Raw genomic sequence first — 22,466 nt, forward strand, 5'->3', positions numbered from 1 at the left:
AAACACATCCAGTTAATGATTCTTACGTCATCTAGTTTAATATCCAGATATTTTTTTATCAATAATAGTAATTATAATAACATGCTTATAGGTGAAACTTGCGGTGTCTGATGTCTCTCACTTATTACGTATTAAAATCCATCACGTCTCTGACTTTTCACTTGTTTTTACACATATCATATTATTATATATAATTATTACAACTTTTTCCCAAAATATATTCTCTAAAGCTACAAAAAAAAAACCCTAACAGTGGCATCTAAAACTCTGTTTTCTTCTTTTGATTTTCAATGTAAAAGTCTCTTTTTCCGGGGCGATTTCAAATTAAAAGCACATTCTTCCTCAGACTGACATTTGAACCAGAAGCACGATCCTGGTCCAGGATTTGGGTGGTCTCCTCGGCGTAGGCGGGTCATTGGTAACTGTACCCGGGTAGGGGGAGTTTCTGACCCTCCTTGGCCTCGAAGAAGGTGTAGGACAGGGTGATGGTGTCCACGCGGGCCATCCTGGGGTCCTCGTCGAACTCCGGGTCGATGTAAAAGAAGACAGGCATGTCCACCTCCTCGTGGGGGTTCAGACGCTGCTCCTCGAAGCAGAAACACTGTGCAGAGACACGGAGACATGAGGTCATCGACCAGTGGCGACCTCGCAATGATGCACTCAGGGTTCAGATGTGGACTGTGGAGGTTCAACTGTCGCTTCACGTTACTCGCACAAGTTTGACTGCAGGATTATTTGTGTTTATTCGTGTCACCGGAGAGGAGGCGGGGCTTAGCACCAGAGAGGAGGTGGGGCTTAGCACCAGAGATGGGGCGGGGCTTAGCACCAACCAGGTTTCACCTTCATGACTGAAATCACCACTATTGCTGCTTTGTACATGTTTCAGATCTTGATCAAGTCTCAGATCCACCAGGAAATCAAACGCCGTCCTGTCTGGGTTTATGACATCATCATCACATCAAGAATAAAGCGAAGCCTCATTCTTGTCTATTCGCGTCTTTGCATTAAGTTTGTTTACAATCTCATTGCACCAGACTCTGGCTTCAGGTTCGATGTGAACTCAGCATGAACCCACCTGGATCTTGTTGAAGTACTGTCCCGCCTCGAAGGGGACCACGTTGTAGGTGGAGATGCCGATGATGGCTTTATTTGTGGGGTTCTTCGCTCTGTAGAAAGCCAACGCCGTCTCACCCGGAACCACCTGCACAACAAAAATGTTACCGGTTAATCCCAGGACCCGGGACCATCTAACTGGAGGTTTGAAATATGACAAACATCATCATGTGAGTTTGATAACGAGTCGCTGACGATCAGAACTTTGTGTTAGAAAGCCAACGAGGCGTTTTCTGATTAAAGGTCTCCGATCCTCACAAAGATCTCGCTCTGCTGCGGTCTGAAGTTCCATTGCATGCTGGCGTGCGTGTCGGCGTTGAAGGAGATCTTGAGGACGCGTTCCTTCACCGGCGTCATCGTCTCCACCTGATCCGCATTGTGTCCCACCACCGCCGTCCCGCCGAGCCCCGACGCCTGGCAGTAGAGCCTGTAGAGAGGCACCGCGGCATACGACAGGCCGATCATCCCCACGCCGGCGGCAGCGATGTACGTCAGCACTGTTTTGTTCCTGGACTTCCATTGCTCCTCCTGGCTCTTGTACTTCCTGCCTCGGCTCTTGGTGCCTCGGCTTGGAGCATGGAGGCGCACGGGGAGCCTCCGTTGCAGGAAGTGCTCGGCTTGAGAGTGCAGCAGCCTCCTGGCGGTGTCGCACCTGAGCGTCCGGACGCAGCGCGTCAACAGCATGGACACCTGAGGGCAGCAGAGGGACGGACGCAGCAGGAGAGGGAGCAGCATGCTGGGACCTGCAGCCAGACCACACCTGGGGCTGGATCAGCAGGAGGACTCACCTGGATGGAGGATGAACACCAGCAGTTACACAAACACGCTGCTTCATGAAAAACACCAGTCAGGACTTCAGCTAAAACTAATAAGAATAATTAATACTCAATTAATTAATCTTTGTCACCTCATCCAGTAACTACCTGTACTTTCAAAACTGACTTCATATGTTTCTGAGTGGGCCAACCAAACCCTATTTAAAAAAAGATACATTTTAATGCCTCCTTGCTCACCAACAGTGCTGTGCCTGTTTTAATAGCATTAAATAATGTTCCCAACAGGGAAAATATCACTTTTTAATTCGGCTCATTGTTCACTCTCCTCAAAGCGACTCTTCAGTTTAAATTGAGCCGGAAGCGTTTTGTTTTCACCCTCCCTATAGCGATCATCAGAGACCAACCACAATTACATGACTTCTTAATGGCGTTTTGGTGGATCACGTGTTTGCCGAATTCACCAGCCAACACGGACGATTCTTAATATGTCTTCGATTATAATCCAATAAGAATTTCCACTTGTTAAAACCCAGATTTAAATAGTTAAAATATCACATTTCTAAACGAGGTTCGCGACCTAGCTCAACGGTGCATTTGAGGACGGTTATGAAACCGACATAAACGTTTATGTTTAGCTTCATTTTCATTGACTCGACGGGTTGTAAACTTTAGCAAACCAACAGTAACGCTGAGGCAGTAACAAGAAGCTGTGACCTGCAGTACTGAGGAGTCACCGGCTCGTTAGCTTAGCTCATCTTAGCTTGACATGCTAATAAATCCGCTGACGTGGTTATGAACGAGTTTTACTTTAGTGGTTTAAAATGTTGTTTAACATGTTTGTTACCTTTGAAGGAGAATGTCATTCACCGCTGGCCAGAAACACATTATGTGTGCCGGAACGAAACATACATAACTCGTGTGCAACACAAAAGTAGGTCCCCGTTCAGGCGCTTAAAGGTTCCGCCAGGTATCATGAGATGTCATCCACCCATCATCTCCCGCTTATCCTGTATTCAGGGTCGGGGGGGGGGCTGGAGCCGATCCCTGCTGACATCTACCTCTTTTCCACCAACAAACCTAGTTCAAGAACCGGGCTGGTGCCTGTGCTGGTTCGCAGTTGGTTCAACTTGTGCAGTTGGTTCAACTTGCGAACCTTCTGAGAACCTGTTTGCGTTTCTACAGGCTAGAGAGCCTCATGAGCCACGTCTTTACGTCACTGCATACGTCTGAGGTTTCACCAGAACCGCTAGCGCTAAGGAAATGTTCACACTACATTTACATTTACATTTACATGTAGGGCAGCAGACGCTTTTGTCCAAAGCGACTTTCAATAAGTACATTTGTCGAAAGAAAGAAACCACAATATATCATTGCCGATAAATTAAAAGCTACAAAATAGAAACAAGTGTTAGGTCCTCGTCTGAGTAAAGTAGGCCTAGTACCTGTTCAGCAAACATACTTTTAGAACAACAGTTTTTTTTTGGGGGGGGGGGGGGGGGGGGTTGTTAAGGGGTCATGCTATGCAGTGTCCAGGTAGTGTCTGAACAGGTGAGTCTTGAGCCTTTTTTAGAAGATGGCCAGTGACTCTGCTGTCCTGACGTTGGGAGTTTGACCACTGAGGCACCAGAACAGAGAAGAGTATGGACTTTGCTGAGCACACTACACACGTGGGTTGACAGATCTTATTGACTTTACATGGGCTTGCGTCACATTATGCCGAAATGAATTGTGGGCACCCGAAAAGTTGACGAGGCGATGCAACAGAGCGGACCCACAATTAATTTTGGCCTAATGTGACACAAGCCCAATGTAAGTCAATGAGATCCGTCAACGGTAAGGTGTAGTGTGTATGCTTCCTGATTCTTCACGGGAAACACCTGCCATGCGGCCTCATTGTGGCCTTAGGTCTGTCAGTTTTCATCCCAACTTGCTCTGATGTCATGGACATGTGGGAAACGATAGTCCCACGAGATCAAGGCGACCACAGTTTTTAGAGCCAGGCGCCGCAGTTGCTCTCAACCGATTCTGATTTCCACAGATATTTATGAACAAATATAAATAAATGCGAATGTGGTCGCTATACTACAGATAGCCCACAGATCACATCTAAGGGGGTGACTCCTCTCTGGTTGTATAGAAGTCTATGAGAAAATTAGCCTACTTCTCTCTTGATTTATTATCTCAGCAAAGCATTGCAAACATGAGTTTATGGTCTCAATCTCTAGTTTCAAGTCTTCTTCAATCCAGCATGGTGGTCCATTAAGTGTCAAACAGACCAGAGAGCAGGGGATGCTTTCGGGGCGGGACTACCTGGTGACTGACAGGTTGCTTCTACGCTACCAATGCAGTTAGCTACTAAGACGACTTTAACACTTAGCTGTAAAGTTGACCTTGAATTATAGAGCTAACTTTGTTAGGAGATTCACACCAGAATCCAGATATATCCAGATCCAGTAGCGCTCTGCTGCTTGCGGTCATCAGATCCACCCGTCGCTCCTCCACAGTCCAAATATGGTAATTTCCTTCACTGGTGGCAAAAATCAAATAAAGCAATGTCCAAAAAAGAAGTCATGGCTTCAAAACCTACTGGTGGTGGCATCATTGTAATTTACAACAACTTTATCTATAACAACATCATAATTCATGGCACAATTCAAACTGGATCACAATATTATTCATCTCTCGCTGTTGACTGCCTACATTTACATTTTTAAATAAGGAAGGGGCGGGACTTCGCGTCTGTATATCATCCGTTTTTAAATGTGATTTAATCTTATTCGATTTTATTGTTTCTTGTAAACTCGTTTATTTTCTTTTTCTATCACTGTGTCACGTTCTTTATTTTCCTGGGTAACATTGTCATGTCGTCATATCGCCGTGTTTGTCATGGGAATTTAGAACAGGTTATTATTATAACACACGTATAAAGGGGAGGAAGAGGCTCTACGGTAGCCGCGGCGGGTCAAAAGCGCCCTCCGTGCTCGTTCCGAGGGGCTGCTGCTGTAGTCATGGAGGGGGTCACCGTCGGCCAGGTATTCGATGCCGAATGCATCCTCAGCAAGCGGCCGAGAAAGGTAAGAGGGGCGGCGGTCTGGGCTCGGCGGGGGCGCTCCGGGTCCCGGACCTGTTCTGACCTCTTGTGTCCTCTTCCGCAGGGCAAGTTTGAGTATCTGGTGAAGTGGAGAGGGTGGTCGTCTAAGTAAGTACGGCTAGCTCTAGCCCCCCGATGCTAACGACAGATAACACTGGCGAGAATGGCACCAAACAATGCCGGGCTCCTCCGCGACGTTTCCTCCGCTGCCGGAGCCTTTTTTAGCCTCAGCAAAGGAAATATGACGGCAGGTTTATGTTGAACCCGGTCCCGGAGCCTCATACAGGACTCCCGGAGCTGCAGCAGACATTAACGCTCCGCGTCTTCGGCTTTTCTCTGCCGTTTTCACACCGAGCAGCTGATGCTAACTACAGGAAACCAAACAGCCGCATTTACACTGGAAATACTCTTTTATTAGCATTAGCATGTCATATTTATACTGGAAATACTTTGTTTATTAGCATTAGCATGTCACATTTACTCTAGAAATACTCTGTTTATTAGCATTAGCATGTCACATTTACACTGGGAAGACTCTGTTTATTACCATTAGCATGTCCTTTTTACATTGGCCCTGCAGTTCTAATGTTCCCACACCAGGTAGACACCAGTAGGACACCACTAGGACACCAGTTAAACACCAGTAAGACACCAGTTAGACACCAGTAGGACACTCGTTAAACACCCATAGGACATCAGTTAAACACCTGTAAGACACCAGCAGGACTCCAGTTAAACACCAGTAAGACACCAGTTGAACCCCAGTTAGACACCAGTAAGACACCAGTTAAACCCCAGTTAGACACCAGTTAGATGCAGATGTAAGTCATCACACAGAGCTCAAACCATAACATCCAGAAAGAGATTTGTTAAGTTTGACTGAATGTGTATCTGATGCCCTCAGACACAACAGCTGGGAGCCTGAAGAGAACATTCTGGACCCGAGACTGCTGGCAGCTTTCCACAAGAGGTCCGTTTGTTGAATGTGAAATATTTCTTATGAAAACTCCACCTAATTGAAGAAATAAAGCAGAGCTACTCTTAATTAATTCATAACAGCTTTCATCGTTAATTCATCGGTGTTTATCAGAATGGTAAAGAACCATGTTTGACGAGTGATGAATCCACTTATTGTGTTCTCAGAGAACAAGAGAGGGAGCTTCTGTTCCAGAAGAAAGGGAAGAGGCCGAGAGGACGACCACGGAAGATTCTGGTAAACCTTCTTCTTCTTCTTCTTCTTTTTCTTCATTTTTCTTTCCTAAAGCACAAACTTCATTAGATTCCTGTTGTTCTTCATCTCCCAGCAGCCTGAACCAGCTGCTACAAAGGACAGTCACTCCTCGTCCTCCTCTTCCTCTGGCCTCTCATCCTCCGCCTCCTCCTCCTCCTCAGAGGAAGAGGAGGAGGATGAAGAGCACATAAAGAAGGTGAAGCCGGGCCCACGAGTTCTCCCTGTCCCCCAGAAGAGGCCTCAGATCCTGCTCGCCACACCAGATCCTCCCTGCAAGAAGAAGCGCGGCAGGAAGCCGCTCCATCCTGATCTGAGGGCGCTACGACAAGCGAAGAGCCGACCGCCGCCGCCTCCTTCTCCTTCTCCTTCTCCTTCTCCTCCTCCTCCTCCTCCTCTTCCTCCTCTTCCTTCTCCCCCTCCACGCCACCACCAGGTGCTCAGACCCCCCAGGGATGATCCTCGACCCGGGGTGAAGAAGCCTCTGCAGCCGGCCAGCTTCACCTACACTGGTCTGAGCAGGACCTCCAGAGAGGAGGCCGCCTCCCAGACCTCCTCCTTCTCCCAGACCACCTCCAAACCTGGGTCTCTGGGCTGCATCTGGACCAACCGCTCCATGTCCCTGTCCTCGTCCTACAGCAGAACCGGTCCGTCCCCGCAGTGTAAGAACTCTCTGTCCGAGCTGAAGCGCTCCACCTCAGAAACAGGAAGAGGAGACGGCTACAAGGCGTCCCTGAAACCAGGAGGCGGTTCGGGGTCTTCGGGTTTGCACGGAGGCTTCGGTGGAGGCCAGGTGGCGGTCCAGCGCTCGCCGCTGGGCCAGAGGAGGCAGGACAGTGCCGGGTCAGCTCCACACAAGCAGCAGAGCCTCTCCAAAGCGGCGTCCTCACCCACGCCTCGGGACCGAGCTAACCAGGCACTCAACCTGCGAGCGCTCAACCTGCAGAGTGTCAGCAAGTCGGCGGCCGCCAGCAGCCTTCAGGGCAGCAGCGCCACGGCGTCCAGGTCGAGCTTACGGAGCGGCGGTGGAGGCATGGTTGTAAAAGGAGGATTGGCGAGCATCAAAGAGACTCGAACCTCGGCTGGTGGGCAGCGATCCGGTCTGGCGGCGGGCGGCGGGGCGGAGCAGGGGCTGACAGGAAGCAGCTCTGGTCGGGGGAACAGCGGCGGGAGGCACGAGGAGAGGAAACACGGCCTCGCCTCCCAGAACCGGAGCCTGAATGAGCTCAGCACCGGAGACTCCGACGAAACCAGCAGCAGCGAGTCGGAGCATGACACTGCGCTGTATCCTAGCAACAGCAGGCCGAGCCTCGGCGACGACGCCACCGGCTCAGACGTGGAGACGGACTGGCGGCCGGCGCGGAGCCTCCTGGAGCACGTGTTTGTCACCGACGTCACGGCCAACTTCATCACGGTGACGGTGAAGGAGTCGCCGACCAGCGTGGGATTCTTCAACGCACGCAATCACTGACGGCCCGTTGCCATGCTGCAGCCGCACGCCTCCTGCCGCAGCTCTCGGAGGTCCAGCCGATCCAGCCGGTCCGGCTGGTCCCGGCTCACGGAACTTCCTGTGCTGTCCAGACGGTTTCAGTAATCCAGTAGTGAAATCCCTTTTGGTCAAGTATTTGTTGAAACCCTGATGTTTAGATGCCGTTCACACCGGATAGTCAGACGCGGTCTGAGTCCACAGAAGGAAGTCAAGGATCAGTTCTTCATCCGTCACCCCGCCGTCGGTCTGAGGGTCTGATAGAGTCCACCAAGTCTTCAAACGCCAACATCCCAGTTCAGGTTGTCTCATCTACACATTCTGCCCTAATCATCAACACTGACCTTTAAACAGAAAGTCCCTGAGACGAGTCCTCAGACTTCTGTTAGAAATATCTGAATATGAAACGTTCTCTGAGTTTGGTTTGTGACGAAGCGTTTAGAAACGGTACAAATCTACAAACACAAAAAGGACAAAAGTCTGTGTTGCTCAAAAAAGCCGTAGATAACTGGGTAGTGTTAAATCATGACTTTTTTTAATGGAGCTAGCTGGAAGGTGACGGCTGACAGACCTGGACCAGATGTACCTGGCACCTAAATATCTAGCCTCTGAGTGTGGTTTGTGGTGGAGCTGGAAATTAAAAAGACAAAAGTTTAAACGTCCCGGTCGCTCAGTAGAACCATAAACCTCACCGTGCATTAAATGGTGTTAAATCGTTGGTTCTTTTCTGAATGGAGTCTGGTGCAGATGTCTGTTCACTCAAAGTCTATTATTTCTCTCTTGCACAACTATATTGTAAGTCACTTACGTCCACTTACTAACTTTTTTTTGCCAGAGCTTTCAGCTGCACCTCATGGTCTTCATTAGCACGTGTGTGGTCGTGTCATAACAGGTGTTTGCGTACGTCATGTTACTGCTCCTTCCAATGACAAAGACCATCGGGTGCAGCTGAGAGCACCAGGAAAATCAAGTAAGAGATAGACATGGAGTGACGGTGTGTTGACGGGGTTTCAGAGCTAGACCAACTCTCCGGTGCTTCAGGGTCCCAGCTGCTGGTCTTGGTTAGTTTGAGCAGGACCTGTTGTGGTTGTGGGATCCGGGTCCATACTAAATCCGTGCCGTCATCCAGGGTTCAAAGCTACAAAATATTCAAAAACAAACCCCAGAAGTGAAGTGGGTCTGTGGTCAGTACGTTTTCATCCAATCAGATCCACGTCGTCGTCTTTCAGTTCTCTTCGGACCAAAGCTGTTATGAATGTGAATGTTTAATTTGTAATATTGACAGTATTCCTTGCACTACGCACAGAACAGATGTAAGCTGACATTCCATTATCACTTATATTTACCAGTTTTATACCATTTTAATACATTTGCTGTCACAGTGTCTTTTTGGAGTTGAAATATGTGTTAATTTATATTTGTAAATATGTTTTTTTCCCATGTGATGACTGATATCTATCTGGTGCTCATGTGTCTGACAAGCTTCAGATTCTTGTAGCCTGTGTGCCTCTCTGACATTTTCAAGGTATTTGAAATAAAGTATAAAGTACCTTAATAATCCGAACGTGTTGATTCCCATCTGATCTTTGAGTGGCGGTGGATGTAGTTTAGTTCTGGTTGAGCTTTATACCCCGGAGTAAATTCCATGTAGCTCAGAAGGAACTCTGTGATCAGCCAGGGGCCTGAAAATGTACGTTTATTGAATGGAGTTTGGTTTGGGAGTTAAAAAAATTATTATCTCCCATGTGTTTCAGATTGTGGGTGCATTTCTCCTGGCGACCAGCAGGTATCTCTGTGGGACAGTTAGTGGAGACAGTTCCCTTTTGCTCCATTTGTAAAACCCAGGAGACAATTTAAGGTTTTATGAGATTTAATTATTCCTCCGTTACATTACAGCTGATTCTGTTTACTCACTTTGTTGATTAATAATCTGTATGTCTGAGATTAGAGAGATTGAACGGAGAAGTTAATAGTGTGAAATAGTAATAACAATATAATAATCCCAGCGAGCTCGTTGATAACTGTCATTATTAACCGCAAAAGCGATTATATTATTATTATTATTATTATTATAATAATAATAATAATATAATTATGATTGATACTCAATTCATAATAATGATTATTAAAAGTAATTATTATGACCTGTATCGAGCTGTGACAAAAAACTATAAATGCGTGTGTGACTGTGTGTATACATGTGTGTAAATGTGTGTGTATATGTGTGTGTGTATATATACTTGTGTGTGTGTGTGTGTGTGTGTGTGTGTGTGTGTGTGTGTGTGTGTGTGTGTGTGTGTGTGTGTGTGTGTGTGTGTGTGTGTGTGTGACTGACAGAGCTGCTGCAGCTTCAGTGATTTATGTTCAGAGTTGTGGAATTTTCCCAAAATAAAGTTTGAGTAAACAGCAGCAACAGACAGAGAGGCCTCACACCCCCCCCTTCACACACACACACACACACACACACACACACACACACACACACACACACACACAAAACGCACACACCGGAATGTGTACTCAGTGTGTGAACAGCGTGGGCCAGTGTGAGCACACACACGCGCATACGTACACACTCACGTGTTGTCACACTGACACAAGTGATTTCTGTTAATGAGGCTGTGACGGACAGCGACGCTCTGCTGCCCCCTGGTGGCGCTGCAAAAAGCAGCAACTCTGGAGTACTTCGAGTACCAAGAGTCACAAGTAAATGCATTTGAAATCCTACTTGCATATATAGCATGTGCATGATGTACTCAGTGGTGGAAAATAACTAAGTACACACTTAAGTACAATTTACTTCACTTGAGTATTCTTCTTTCTGACACTTTATACTCCATCTCAGAGCTAAACCTTGTTACTGTGTGTGAGTGTGTGTGTGTGTGTGTGTGTGTGTCCTTACACCAGAGTGGAAACCTTCTTGGCGTCACGTCCGACTTCTCTGATGAAAACTGTTTACATGTGTATGTGTGTACTTATATCTGCTGTACATATATGTACACACATACATGTTTAGTGTGGCATTCGTACTTTTACACTAAGTATTTGTATTTGTACAGGGTGGTGTTAGTAATACTTCGTCATTAATTTACTTCAATAAATCAGAATCAATAAATCAATAAATAGAATCAATAAATCTGAGTCTCGAGTTTTTCTCTTTTTATTTTTCAGCCTCTGATGATGCTTTTTTTTTTTTACTGAAATTAAACAGGTTTTATATATAAAACCTATAATAATAATATATAATAATTCTGCTATATATATAGCAGAATTATTCACATTTCTCACAAACTCGTTTTGATTTTAACATCTTTCAGTATAAATATAAACAGATACAAAGTTACAACACAAACATCTGATTATATTAATTATAATAATATTATTAATAATAATATGAATAACAATAATAATGACAAGAAAAGCAGGAACATTAATATTTAATCTTTGAATTAAAGTCACCAGAGTCCGGCGGGCTCGTGCACGCGTGTCCTTAACGATGCTCGTGTCAGTGACATGAGCACTTGCACTCTGAGATAACCGGGTACTGGACCGGGATCCAGGCGCACTTCAGACCCCCCTTCTTCTGCAGGCAGCGCCATCGCAGGACCGTGAGGTGCGCGGACCTGGCGGCCCTGCAGAACATCCCTTCCGGGACCGAACAAGACCGCTTACTGGAGCAGCTGCCCACCTTCAGGTAGCGGGGCCAGAACCGGGTCCCCAGGTCGGTCCACGCGTAGACCAGCGGGCAGCCGGTGTGGGACCAGAGCCACAGCTGCAGCCTCCTCCGCAGCTTCTTGCTCGGCTTCTGCTTCTTGCCCTGCTGGAGCTCGAAGTCCATGGACCGGATGTCTTTGGGCATCGCTCCGGGCAGCTTCAGCCGCAGGTCCGCCTCGCTCGCGTCCTGGTTCCCCGGGTCCTCCGGGGGGGACAAGGACATGGTCTGCGGGTCGAAGTGGCTGCCCAGAGTACTCCTGAGCTCCGTCTCGTTCAGGTCCTTCTCCCTCGGGTCCAGCACCGGATCCGGGTCCTCCTTCAGGTCCACTATAGGCAGCGTGTCGCTGGGAATGGGCCGCAGCAGGTAGTAGTGCTGGCACAGACCCTCTTCGATCCGGAACCCAAGAGACACGAGCAGCACCAGCACGGCCCACAAGGAACACGAGCTCTCCATCGGACCCGGTCTCGGGATTCACAGAGAATAATCCTCCGGGAGTCACTGAGACCAGCTCCGGGGTCTGAGGGAAGAGATCCAAGTCTGAGCGCGCGCAGCAGACCGACGCGCTCCAAAACCGGATCAGAGAGAGAGAGGCGGCGCGAGAGGGTTTCCCCGCGTGACTTCACAGTCCATGACCCGGGTCCCTGCTGGACGAGAGACCGGCTCAGCCCCGAGCTTCCCCCGTCAGCGGGTCCCGATGAGACGGTTCAGCGCCCCGCAGGCCTCTGCTCTCAGACCACATGTTTGCTGCTGCCCGTCCTCTGATCCACTTGTCCTCTGGTCCCCCTTATAGTCCTCTGCTCCTCCTCTGGTCCACTTCTGTCCTCTAGTGGTTCTCTAGTCCTCCTCTGGTCCTTTTCTCCTTTGGTCCTTCAGTCATCCTCTGGTCCTCTAGTCCTCCTCTGACCCTCCTGCAGCTGAACTGAAGGGGTCTGACTGCAACTGGATCCCAGGACTCTGATGTCCCCCATCTAGTCCTCCTCTAGTCCCCCCCCCCCCCCCTCTCTCTCTCTCTCCCATCAAACTGAAACACTTCACCACATTAGAACAGTAGTAGTAGTAGTAATAGTATTAGTAGCATTAGTGGTAGTAGTAATGTTAGTAGTAGTAATATTAGTAGTATTAGTAATAGTTTAGTAGTATTGCTATTATTAGTAGTTGTATTAGCAGTAGTAGTAATAGTATCAGTAGTAGTAGTAAAAGTAGTAGTAGTAATATTAGTAGTACCGGTAGTAGTATTAGTAATAATATTGGCAGGAGCAGTAGTAGTAGTAGTAGTAGTACTAGGAGTAATATTAGTAGTAGTATAGTAGTAGGCTAATGGTAGTAGTAGTACTATAGTTGTATTATAGTACTAGTAGTAGTTTAGTAGTAGTACTAGAATAGTAGTAGTATAGTAGTAGTAGTAGTAGTATAGTATAGAAGTAGTAGTAATAGTAGTAGTAGTACTGTCAGCAGTGAGTTGCTGTGTTGTTGTGTTGCTGTATTGCAGCAGTTTGTTTCTGTTGAAGGAGACGACGTTTCAACGTGAAGAGACACAAACATAAATCAGTTGACATAAATCTGGAACTTTATTCTAAATGTGTAAATGTTGTTCTGGGAAAGAAGAAAATATAAATAATAAACAAACATAAATCTGAGTCTGATTGGTTTCCTCATGTTCACCAATATTCATTATTACACTTTGAATGACGTAGCAGTAAATAATAATAATAATAATAATAATAATAATAATAATAATAATAATAATAATAATAATAATAATAATAATAAAAGGAAGTCTGGCAGCAGATAAAGACCCTCAAACACAATCCTTCAGTGAGCAGGGGTCCGGTTGCAGACCTGGACCAGAGACCCAGACCAGAGACCGCCGGTGTGTTTGCTCACGTTGTAAACCTGAATTATGAGGCAACTCCTGTCTGAGACACTAATGCAGACGAAGCCGGGCGGAGATAAAGGACCGACTGTGCTGGTCTGGACCGCATGAGACCAAGACTGACAGGCCCTGAATGTGTGGAGCTGGTTCCTGATGGGTTAATGTGTTCACACGGAGCCTTAACGCTGCAGTAAGTGGTCTGACCTGAGACCAGCAGCAGCTGTCTGTAGGCCGAGAAGGCAATCACTGGCAGGAACACGTTGCTGGTCCAGCTGATCAGTAATCAGTGATCAAGCCATGTCGTATTGATGAATATCATTACATGATAATCTGGAGGTGTATTTCAGACTCATGGGACCAAGTCGAGACTCGTGCTGGCGGTTTAGGTCTCAGACTTGAAAGATTAAAACCAGATTCACAGACTGAATCTGGAGACGAGTCGTAGAAACACAACAGAGTAGAATGGTTCTCAGTGGTCATGTGACCGGTACAAAAGACGATGGTGGTGATGGTTAGTCGTCATTGTGACAACTCGTCAGTGGGGCTGTAAAGTGATGTCACAGCTCACCAGGAAGAGAGAAAATATCTGTACTTCAGTAGCCTATACATGACTTTAATGCAGGGGACAGGTTTGTAGTACTGCGCTCTTCATCTCCCACTCCGACATACACTATATTGCCAAAAGTATTCGCTCACCTGCTTTGACTCACATATGAAATTAAGTGACATCCCATTCTTAAAGGTCCCATTTTATGAAAAACATGTTTTCTCTGGTCTCTACACCTATAAACTGGTCCTCCCTGAGCCTGTCAACTCCCAGAATGAGTAAACAAGGGACTCCTGCATGGTCTCTGCAGCCCCCCCCCACTGGTACAACGGCGCTCCTACAGCCTGTTCAGAGTCAGCTCCTGTTGTTACGTAATGAAGGGAGTCATTTGCATAGGCCGAACTGCGCGAGACCGAAAATACCTAAATTCTGCGCGATGATAGGAGATATCCGAGAGGAGGCGTTCATCACTGAGGTGAAGTTCGGTGTGTCCTGCGGTGAGATAGCAGTGTTTCACAATATCGTCGCTCAGAGCTCAGAGACACGCAAATTGCTCTGTTGTTGGTTGTACAAATCAACATAGGTGCTTATATTATGTCGCAGCTACAGAAGAACAGAAGAGACAGTGGTTGCGTTTAATTTTTAATGACAATGTGCCGGCTACGGTTCGTGTTAGCTTGCTGTGTGGAATTGAGGAAAAACAGTATAATATGGGACCTTTAATCCATAGGGTTTAATGTGACGTCAGTCCACCCTTTGCGCTAACAGCTTCAACTCTTCTGGGAAGGTTTTTCACAAGGTTTAGGAGTGTGTTTATGGGATTTTTTGACCATTCTTCCAGAAGCATATTTGTGAGGTCACACACTGATGTTGGATGGGAAGGCCTGGCTCTCAGTCTCCACTCTTATTCATCCCAAAGGTGTTCTATCGGGTTGAGGTCAGAACTCTGTGCAGGCCAGTCAAGTTCATCCACACCAAACTCTCTCATCCATGTCTTCATGGACCTTGCTTTGTGCACTGGTGCACAGTCATGTTGGAACAGGAAGGGGCCGTCCCCAAACTGTTCCACAAAGTTGGGAGCATGGAATTGTCCAACATCTCTTGGTATGCTGAAGCATTCAGGGTTCCTTTCACTGGAACTAAGGGGCCAAGCCCAGCTCCTGAAAAACAACCCCACACCATAATCCCCCTCCATCAAACGTTACACGTGGCACAATGCAGTCAGACAAGTACCATTGTCCTGGCAAGTGCTTATTAAACCGTGCATGGCGTACTGTATGGTTCAATATTATATTGAGGACCATTGCATCCCTAGTATCTATGTATCTTGTATGCTAGGAAGCTAGATAGCTAATTAGCTAGATAACTATGTATCTAGTTCGCTAGGTAATTGTGTATGTAGTGAGCTAGGTATCTAGTTAGCTAGGTAACAATGTATCTAGTTAGCTAGGTAGCTAGTTAGCTAGGTAACCTTCTTCAGGGAGCGTAGCATTAAAGAATGGCAGAATTAGCAAGCTAGCTGTCTGCTTTTTCTTCCTCTTCTTCTTCGTCGTCTTTGACTCTGTGACCCTCCCCCCCCCCCCCCCCCCCCCCGCCTCCTGTCTGCTGGTAAACTAATTTGTTGGCTAATTTTCTGTGTGACGCTAAACTGTCACGTCTCCATGGAGAGGAAGTCCGATAAGGTTTCCTGTCTCTTTGTAAACCTTTCACCCTTCACTTCCATATCAGGGTCTCTGAGGAGGACCCTGGGGGACCTGAGGTCACGCTCAGACGGGTCTGGTGGCCTCAAGGACTCTCAGGGTCCAGGAGTCTCCAGCCAGTCTGCAGCCTGTGTGGAGTTGTATTGTTGAACCCTGAACTACATTATGGATCATATTCATGTTGAGGAGCAACTGAAAGGATCGTTAAAACATGGCCGACCATTCATCCAGCTCCGGTGATGTTCCTGTGTAGTTCAGGGTCCCCATGGCTTTTGTCGTCTAAGCTAACATTAGTGTTGTTGTCTAAAGCTAATGTTGGTTTTGTTGTCTAAAGCTAACGTTAGTGTGGTCGTCTAAAGCTAACGTTGGTTTTGTCGTCTATAACTAACGTTGGTTTTGTTGTCTAAAGCTAATGTTGGTTTTGTTGTCTAAAGCTAATGATGGTTTTGTTGTCTCAAGCTAACGTTGATGATGTTGTCTCAAGCTAACGTTGATGATGTTGTCTAAAGCTAACGTTGGTTTTGTTGTCTAAAGCTAACGTTGATGATGTTGTCTAAAGCTAACGTTGGTTTTGTTGTCTAAAGCTAACGTTGATTTTGTCGTCTAAATCTAACGTTGGTTTTGTTGTCTGGAGCTAACATTTCATTTATTGATCCACTTTGGATTCCATGATAATAAAGTGGAAGTATCAGACAACGAGCCGTGGAATGAAGTATTCCTCTGGATGTAGAAAGTACTTGAACACTGAGTACAAGTACCTGAATGTGTGTTGTCTCGCCACCTTGAAGTCTTCTCACCAAATCGAGCATCCAAATTGCTCCTGTTGGTCTCAACCATCAAAGCCGTCACACAAACAACAAACAGCTTGCCGCCGGTTGTTTATCAGAGGGGTCACGAACTGTTTGTGCTCCATGCTGGGAGGCCGTCACATCCAGCGAGTAGATAGATCCAGATCTCCGACCACTCGACCTTATCACCGGCCGCCCGGCAGAATCAAAGCAAAGTGTGATTCAAACCATGTGGACGTCTGTCTGTCAGTCTGACCGTCTGACCTAGGATCAGTGGAGACGCTTAATGGCGGCCGTCTGGTGGAGATAAGTCATTGCGATCGCCGTGACGTGATGTTTTTAAAGTCTTCTAACCATCCTATGATCACAGTTTAATTTAAGACCTTTAAAGAGCCGGTTCTCCACACACTAGGAACTTGGTTCTGGTTTGGTCATCAAACATTCTACTGGTCTCGTGGTCAGGGACTCAATTATTTTAATGTCGCTCAGCACGAAAACGTGAAGATAATTAAACTCGTCATGTGACTCTGTCATGTAAATATCTGGTAACGTCGTATTAAATACTGAGAGTCTACTGATGGTGGGGGCTCCACCAACACAGGACTTAAACCACGAGACCTGTTGGACACCGCAAGTCCCAAAGTGTTGTTGAGATGTGATGCGTTGGTGGCGGTTTCCACAAACTAGCGAAGAGGTTTGTCATCTAAAGCTAATGTTGGTTTTGTTGTCCAAAGCTAATATTGGTTTTGTTGTTCTTTTTTAATCTCAGTTGTGAGCTGATGTCTCTCAATGTTTAAAAATGCTGAATTTCTTTTGTTGAAAAAATGAAAATAAGGTTTGTTTATGTATGTATGTAATATTTTTATTTGTTAACGTCTTTATGAACATAAATGAACCTGATTTGAATATTACTGTCCGTATGAAAATGGGACATCTTTCAGCTCTAATCTGGTTCCAATAATCCGCTTTGAAATCTTTCAGATCCTCTAATTTCTTTGCGTCTCCATCTCGTTTGTGGAGTGAGTTTTCTCACGAGTCCTCCAGCAGACTCCCACAATGCTTTGCTGCACTGTGGCGGGAGAACTCCCTGCCAGCGGTGGTGTGAGATTCCAGTTGGTTCACACCTCCCACTCGGCGTCCTGCGAACACTGCCAGTCAGTAGATCCCTCCGGCGCCTCTAGACCTGCTGATAGGAAGTGACACCAGAGAGTTTTCTTTCCAGCAGCCAATAAAAATTCAGGGATCCATGTGTTCCTGCAGAGAGGCAGCCACAGGAAATACATTTCTACTCCTTCTCCACAACAATAACATCATAGTCAAATAGATCAATATGATCAGAAACAATTACACAATTAAAAGCCACAAATGTCTTTTTAAAGGGTTAAACAATATTTGAACAATGACTTAAAAAGCAAACTGTGTCTCCTACAAAGTTATGTTTCCATACAAATAAAATAAATTCTCAGTTACGTTTCCATGGAAACAGATTTCAATCTGCTTTCAGATTTAAACATAAAGGAGTACTTTTGTTTCCTAAACTGTAAACAACAAAAGTACCTGGTCATGTTTAGACCGATCCACCACCCAGACCTCCTCCATATGTGGACCTCCTCCCTACGTGGACCTCCTCGGACCCGTTGGAAACAATGTTGTGATGTGTTCAGAACAAACATAATTCACAAAGCAGTTGAGTTGTGTGTGAACGTAGTTTTCAGGCTGGAAGACGTAGAAGTACAACAATGTGTCAGTATCACCTGCAGCTCACAGGTAACTTTACCTCTGATTGGCAGAGCTTGACTCACATACCCAGAATGCCACAGGTGTGTCAGGGAGGAGGAGGAAGTGATGACAGCAGAGGCCTGAACTACGAAGCGAGTTCAACATACCCAAGGTATCTTTCTGTTATCTGGTGTCACTAACCCGTACAACTGCAATCAAAGATAAGCGGTCACACGCCACTGGTTATCAACTCGGTAAGTCAACCTAGGGTTTCCCTTTACAGCTATGAGCGCATGCACATAAAAGAGGCAGTGTTTGCAGCATTTGACCAATCACACATGGATCAGTCTACAGGCAGCAGAGTGGCATATTTCACGTACGAGGAGCAAACCATAATCTTACAGAAATACGAAAAAGTAAAAAGCATCAACACTGTGACGTAGCATCAACACGGCGACGTAGCATCAACACGACAGCGTAGCATCAACACGGCGACGTAGGATGGACACGACGGTGTAGCATTGACACGGCGACGTAGCATCAACACGGCAACGTAGCATCGACACGGCAATGTAGCATCGACACAACGGCGTAGCACTGACATGACGGCGTCGCATCAACATGACGACGTAGCATTGACACGACGGCGTAGCATCAACACGACGACGTAGCATTGACACGACGGCGTAGCATCAACACGACGGTGTAGCATCAACATGGCGACGTAGCATCAACACAACGACCTAGCATCGACGCGGCAGCATAGCATCAACATGGCGACGTAGCATCGACATGATGGCAGAAATCAACAGAACGCCGTAGCATCGAACAAGCTTGTCTGTTTGCCGTCGGAGAGAAAACAAACGCAGGTTTAAGTGCTCAACATCAACATGAGACGACGTTTATTTCAGTTCTACAAATACATCCATTCATGTGACTTCAGGTTGCAAAATACATGAAAACACTGGAGGCTTCTGTTTGAAACGCATTCCGTTAAAAAACAACAACACCAACAACAACATATCGTCCTTCTGCTGTAATAAATAAAAGATGCAAAAATATACAGATACAAGTTTGTCTCAGCTGTACAAACAGTTTCTGAGCCGTGTGTTTGGAGACACCTGACCGGAGATGCAGTCTTTAACATTTTAGAATAAAAGCCTTTGTTTACACAGACAGACCGACATCAACTTGTTGACATTTCAGAAAAAACACCTTAATTTACATAAACAGACTGACTTAAGCTTCAGGAAGTCTTTAACATTTCAGAATAAGAGCCTTTGTTTACATAAACAGTGGAACGAAAACCAACGTTTTGAAAGAGAAGTCTGTGATTTTAAGTTGACTTGTTAACGTTAAAAGTTAATGTGACTGAGAAGTCGGTGACGATGTCTGTTAAGTTGTAATAAATTCTGATAGGTTTACAGGTTTAAAATATCAAATTTAAAACCTTTATGGAGTGAGATGTGAAGATGGATATCATATACGAGGATTACTGCAGTACAGATGTTGTAGTATTGTAGTATAATTACTGCATATGTTGCCAGAGTACTGCAGTATCTGTGCTACACATTCAAATAAGGAAACAACCTGTTAATTAATACTTCTGTATCATTAATCGTCATAACATTAATGATAAAAGCTGCCACAGTTAATGCCCAACTGCATCAAATACACTGAATTAGCTTTTATTCCATAGTTGCTATGTGCAATAGCTTTTTCAAAGGCCGTGCATACATTAGAAGAATCTGGAGTTTCATGTAATTTCAGATTTTTTTGGTGCAACATTGAACACACCAGCAGCTTGTAAGGAAACACAACAGTAACACAAGCAGCCCAACAGAAAGCAACAACACAAACAGCGGGCAAAGTGCACACTGATTACGATTTATATTATTCCCGACATTTGTTTTTTTGTGCTTTGTTTTGTTTTTCACCTTATTATAAAAATATAATTATTGTCGTGTTTTTTGTTGTAAAACTCATTTTGACCACAAGAGGCTGAAGTGCTCCACTGTTCTCAACAGGACTAGAATGTTAAACAGGAAGTGATGATGGCGTATTTGGGCCGTCGTAGGTACCAAAATAATAATTAAGGAATAAGTAGAAATAAACTTTATTAAGTCTTAAATTAGCTAGATACATTTTTTGGCCCTAATACACCATAGTAATGTATTGTGTGTTAGTAAATTGTGTAAATTAAAAGTCCTCTGTAAGAACACATGAATAGAAGGCTGCGGAGGATGTCGGCCTCTTGTGGCCAAAATTAGATTTACAGCAACAAACTCTTCTGGCAAAACAATCTGGTGAAAAACAAATAAAAAATCTAATAAAAAGATCTAATGAAAATAATCCTGGAAAAAAAAAACAATTCTGGTGAAAATTAAATCAAAGCAAATTAAATAAAAAAAAAACTCATAAGAAAAAGGATCCTGGCAAAAAAAAATGTTTTCACCCATTCTGAAATCATAAAGTCAGGAGAGAAAACAGTTTGGATCACATGTGTTTTTGCCTCTCAGGGCTTCCGTACAGCGGTCATGCTGAACCAGGAAGAGGCACAAACTGGACACAAAGCTTCAAACGACGGCTACAAACTACGTCATGCCAACAAAATAACACAACTCTGACTTTCATCAACATCTCAGGTAAAATAGGAACATCTGTAATCCGGAATACAAAAATACTTTAAGCTTTCTAGTGGTCTGTTTAGTGACTGAGGCAGGTCACACACACATATATATATATATATATATATATATAAATTCCTTTAAAACAACCACTGTGCGGTCACTGGAGCACATTGACAATAACACCGACTGGGATTCAACCAGAAACACACAGACTCAAGTGTTCGTTCACTTCAAGTAGAGAATCCGTCGTCTGAAGACAGAGAATCAGACCAGTTCAACCAGTCCAGCCAGTTCTAATGGAACTAAAACTGGTAATAAAAACAAGCAAGGAAACCAACTTTCCTGGTTTTTGGTTGACAAAGTGTGCAGAGTTCCTGGTCAGAGGAGGAGGAGGGGAAGGAGGAGCAAGAGGAGGAGAAAGGAGGAGGGGGAGGAGAGGAAGGCAGGGGGAGAGGAAGGAGGAGGAGATGAAGGAGGAGGTGGGGGGAGGAGGGGGAAAAGGAGGAGGAGAGGAAGGAGAAGGAGCAGTGCTTGGTTTCTCGTTGCATTCATTATTTTCTTGTAACAGTCGAGGCCATAGGTTCTGAGGCTTGGTGGAGTTGAACCAGCAACTTTAGTTCAGTTTACAATCTACAGAGGTCTGAAGGGGGGCGGGTCCACTTTACAGGTCCAGACAATCCTCACTGTAGGACAGAGAGACAGACAGGCAGAAAGGCAGAGAGGCAGAGAGACAGACAGGCAGAGAGACAGAGAGAGAAATAACTTTATATTTGTGTGAAATGAACCATGAATTCCACGTTTGTCAGTTTAATTTTACACAGAACATTTGACTTCTGTTATTCTGGGGATGCAGGAAGGGGTGGGGCTTAGCCTCTATATGACGTTTATTTCTACTTCTATTCTCCTCCATCTTCCTTTCATGAAGACAGATTTGGTGTCTGGTTCTGGTGTGACCTACACTCGGTATTGTGTCCCTGAATGCATCGTGTGGACTGAACACCAACCTGCTGCTGTCACTCTCTCTCTCTCTCTCTCTACAGCGTGCTGCTGAGGATCTCTGACACCTGGGCGTTGGTTTGGTCGTCTGAGTCTACTTCCTGTGTGGCGGCTCCCTCTGGCTCCTCCCCCTCTATGACCACAGACACTCCTGCAGCCTTCACCTCCTCTGTCCCCTCCCCCTCCTCCCAGTGCCTCCTCTGGTTGCCTGGCGACGGTTCCTTGCAGGGCTCCACAAAGATCCTGCGGATGTGGGGCCGGGGCTCCCGGTGGCGGCCCTTACGGCTCTCCAGGATGCAGGAGGCATGGCTAACGAAGGTGGCGTCCCCGGGCAGAGGCAGGTCAGGGTCCAGCTGTTTGGTGTAGATGCCCTCAGATAAAGACCCTGTGTGGGTCTCCTCACTGTGGCCCCGGAGCCAGCGCTGGGGTCCGCTGAAGTACTGTCCCCGGTTGCTCCTGGACAACAGCTTGCGTTTGGCGGGGGGGTTGGCGAGGGCCCTCAGCGGGGCCGCAACGGATTCCTGGGGGCTCTTGGAGAGCGAGAGGCCCTCCAGAGTCTTGGTGGTATCGGAGAGAGCCGGGGACAGGGGCAGGGACAGGGGCAGGTCTTTGGAGAACCTGGGGGACAGGGGGAGGGACGGGGACGTGGGGAGGGTCCTGGACAGGGAGGGAGAGTGAGGCAGACCGGAGGGAGACAGAGAGGGGGAGTTGGGGAGGAGGGGGAAGTCCTTCAGCACCGGGGACACAGAGAGGTCTGTGGGGGGACAGACGCTGTACCTGAGAGACAACAACATGGAAGACAGC

The 22,466-nt window shown here is 46.2% G+C and overlaps 4 protein-coding genes and 1 pseudogene across 15 annotated transcripts in view; 2 read left to right on the forward strand and 3 right to left on the reverse strand.

Moving 5' to 3' along the window:
* Window positions 1-22,466, forward strand: part of LOC311008500 (microfibril-associated glycoprotein 4 pseudogene) — a 242,541-nt pseudogene that overhangs the window by 139,573 nt on the left and 80,502 nt on the right. The window lies entirely within an intron of this gene.
* Window positions 258-1,901, reverse strand: cox11 (cytochrome c oxidase assembly homolog 11 (yeast)). The gene is made up of 3 exons (XM_084040416.1): window positions 1,372-1,901; window positions 1,076-1,201; window positions 258-601 (listed from the first exon to the last, which is right to left on the reverse strand). The coding sequence occupies exons 1-3, from the start codon at window positions 1,846-1,848 to the stop codon at window positions 413-415; spliced, it is 792 nt and encodes a 263-aa protein (XP_083896542.1). The 5' UTR covers window positions 1,849-1,901; the 3' UTR covers window positions 258-412.
* On the forward strand, window positions 4,851-9,252 carry LOC311033147 (chromobox protein homolog 2-like; the record flags this gene model as incomplete). Of its 4 annotated transcripts, none has more annotated exons than XM_084040380.1 (5): window positions 4,851-4,963; window positions 5,045-5,088; window positions 5,885-5,950; window positions 6,124-6,193; window positions 6,285-9,252. In XM_084040380.1, 5 exons carry the CDS (start codon window positions 4,898-4,900, stop codon window positions 7,677-7,679), a joined length of 1,641 nt encoding a protein of 546 aa, XP_083896506.1. In that variant the 3' UTR covers window positions 7,680-9,252. The 4 variants fall into 4 exon arrangements, with proteins under 4 accessions (XP_083896506.1, XP_083896507.1, XP_083896504.1 ...); XM_084040381.1 differs by having other exon boundaries at window positions 6,288-9,252; XM_084040378.1 differs by having other exon boundaries at window positions 4,898-5,088.
* Window positions 10,984-12,392, reverse strand: nog3 (noggin 3). The gene has a single exon (XM_084040420.1). It carries the CDS (start codon window positions 11,860-11,862, stop codon window positions 11,200-11,202), a length of 663 nt encoding a protein of 220 aa, XP_083896546.1. The 5' UTR covers window positions 11,863-12,392; the 3' UTR covers window positions 10,984-11,199.
* The window catches only part of ankfn1a (ankyrin repeat and fibronectin type III domain containing 1a), a 62,480-nt gene continuing 57,235 nt past the window's right edge, over window positions 17,222-22,466 (reverse strand). For 5 of the 8 annotated variants that reach the window (XM_084040358.1, XM_084040356.1, XM_084040357.1 and 2 more), the window contains exons 24-25: window positions 21,671-22,439; window positions 18,907-21,349 (exon numbers count right to left, since the gene is read on the reverse strand). In XM_084040358.1, the coding sequence (XP_083896484.1) occupies window positions 21,701-22,439 (739 nt within the window). In that variant the 3' untranslated portion in view covers window positions 18,907-21,349; window positions 21,671-21,700. Of the gene's footprint in view, window positions 17,504-17,874; window positions 18,034-18,906; window positions 21,350-21,402; window positions 22,440-22,466 lie in introns of those variants that run through there. The other 3 variants (XR_014599239.1, XR_014599240.1, XM_084040354.1) reach the window with 3 other exon arrangements.

The sequence above is a fragment of the Eutrigla gurnardus genome (assembly GCF_963514095.1).
Source record: "Eutrigla gurnardus genome assembly, chromosome: 22".
Taxonomy (NCBI): Eukaryota; Metazoa; Chordata; class Actinopteri; order Perciformes; family Triglidae; genus Eutrigla; species Eutrigla gurnardus.

Excerpts from the sequence above, each read along its gene's own strand:
- cox11 (XM_084040416.1), bottom strand. The coding sequence starts at position 1,848 with ATGCTGCTCCCTCTCCTGCTGCGTCCGTCCCTCTGCTGCCCTCAGGTG. Across the intron at positions 1,202-1,371 it reads CGCAGCAGAGCGAGATCTTT|GTGGTTCCGGGTGAGACGGC; the intron begins GTGAGGATCGGA and ends TTTGTTGTGCAG. Across the intron at positions 602-1,075 it reads AGTACTTCAACAAGATCCAG|TGTTTCTGCTTCGAGGAGCA; the intron begins GTGGGTTCATGC and ends GTCTCTGCACAG.
- nog3 (XM_084040420.1), bottom strand. The coding sequence starts at position 11,862 with ATGGAGAGCTCGTGTTCCTTGTGGGCCGTGCTGGTGCTGCTCGTGTCT.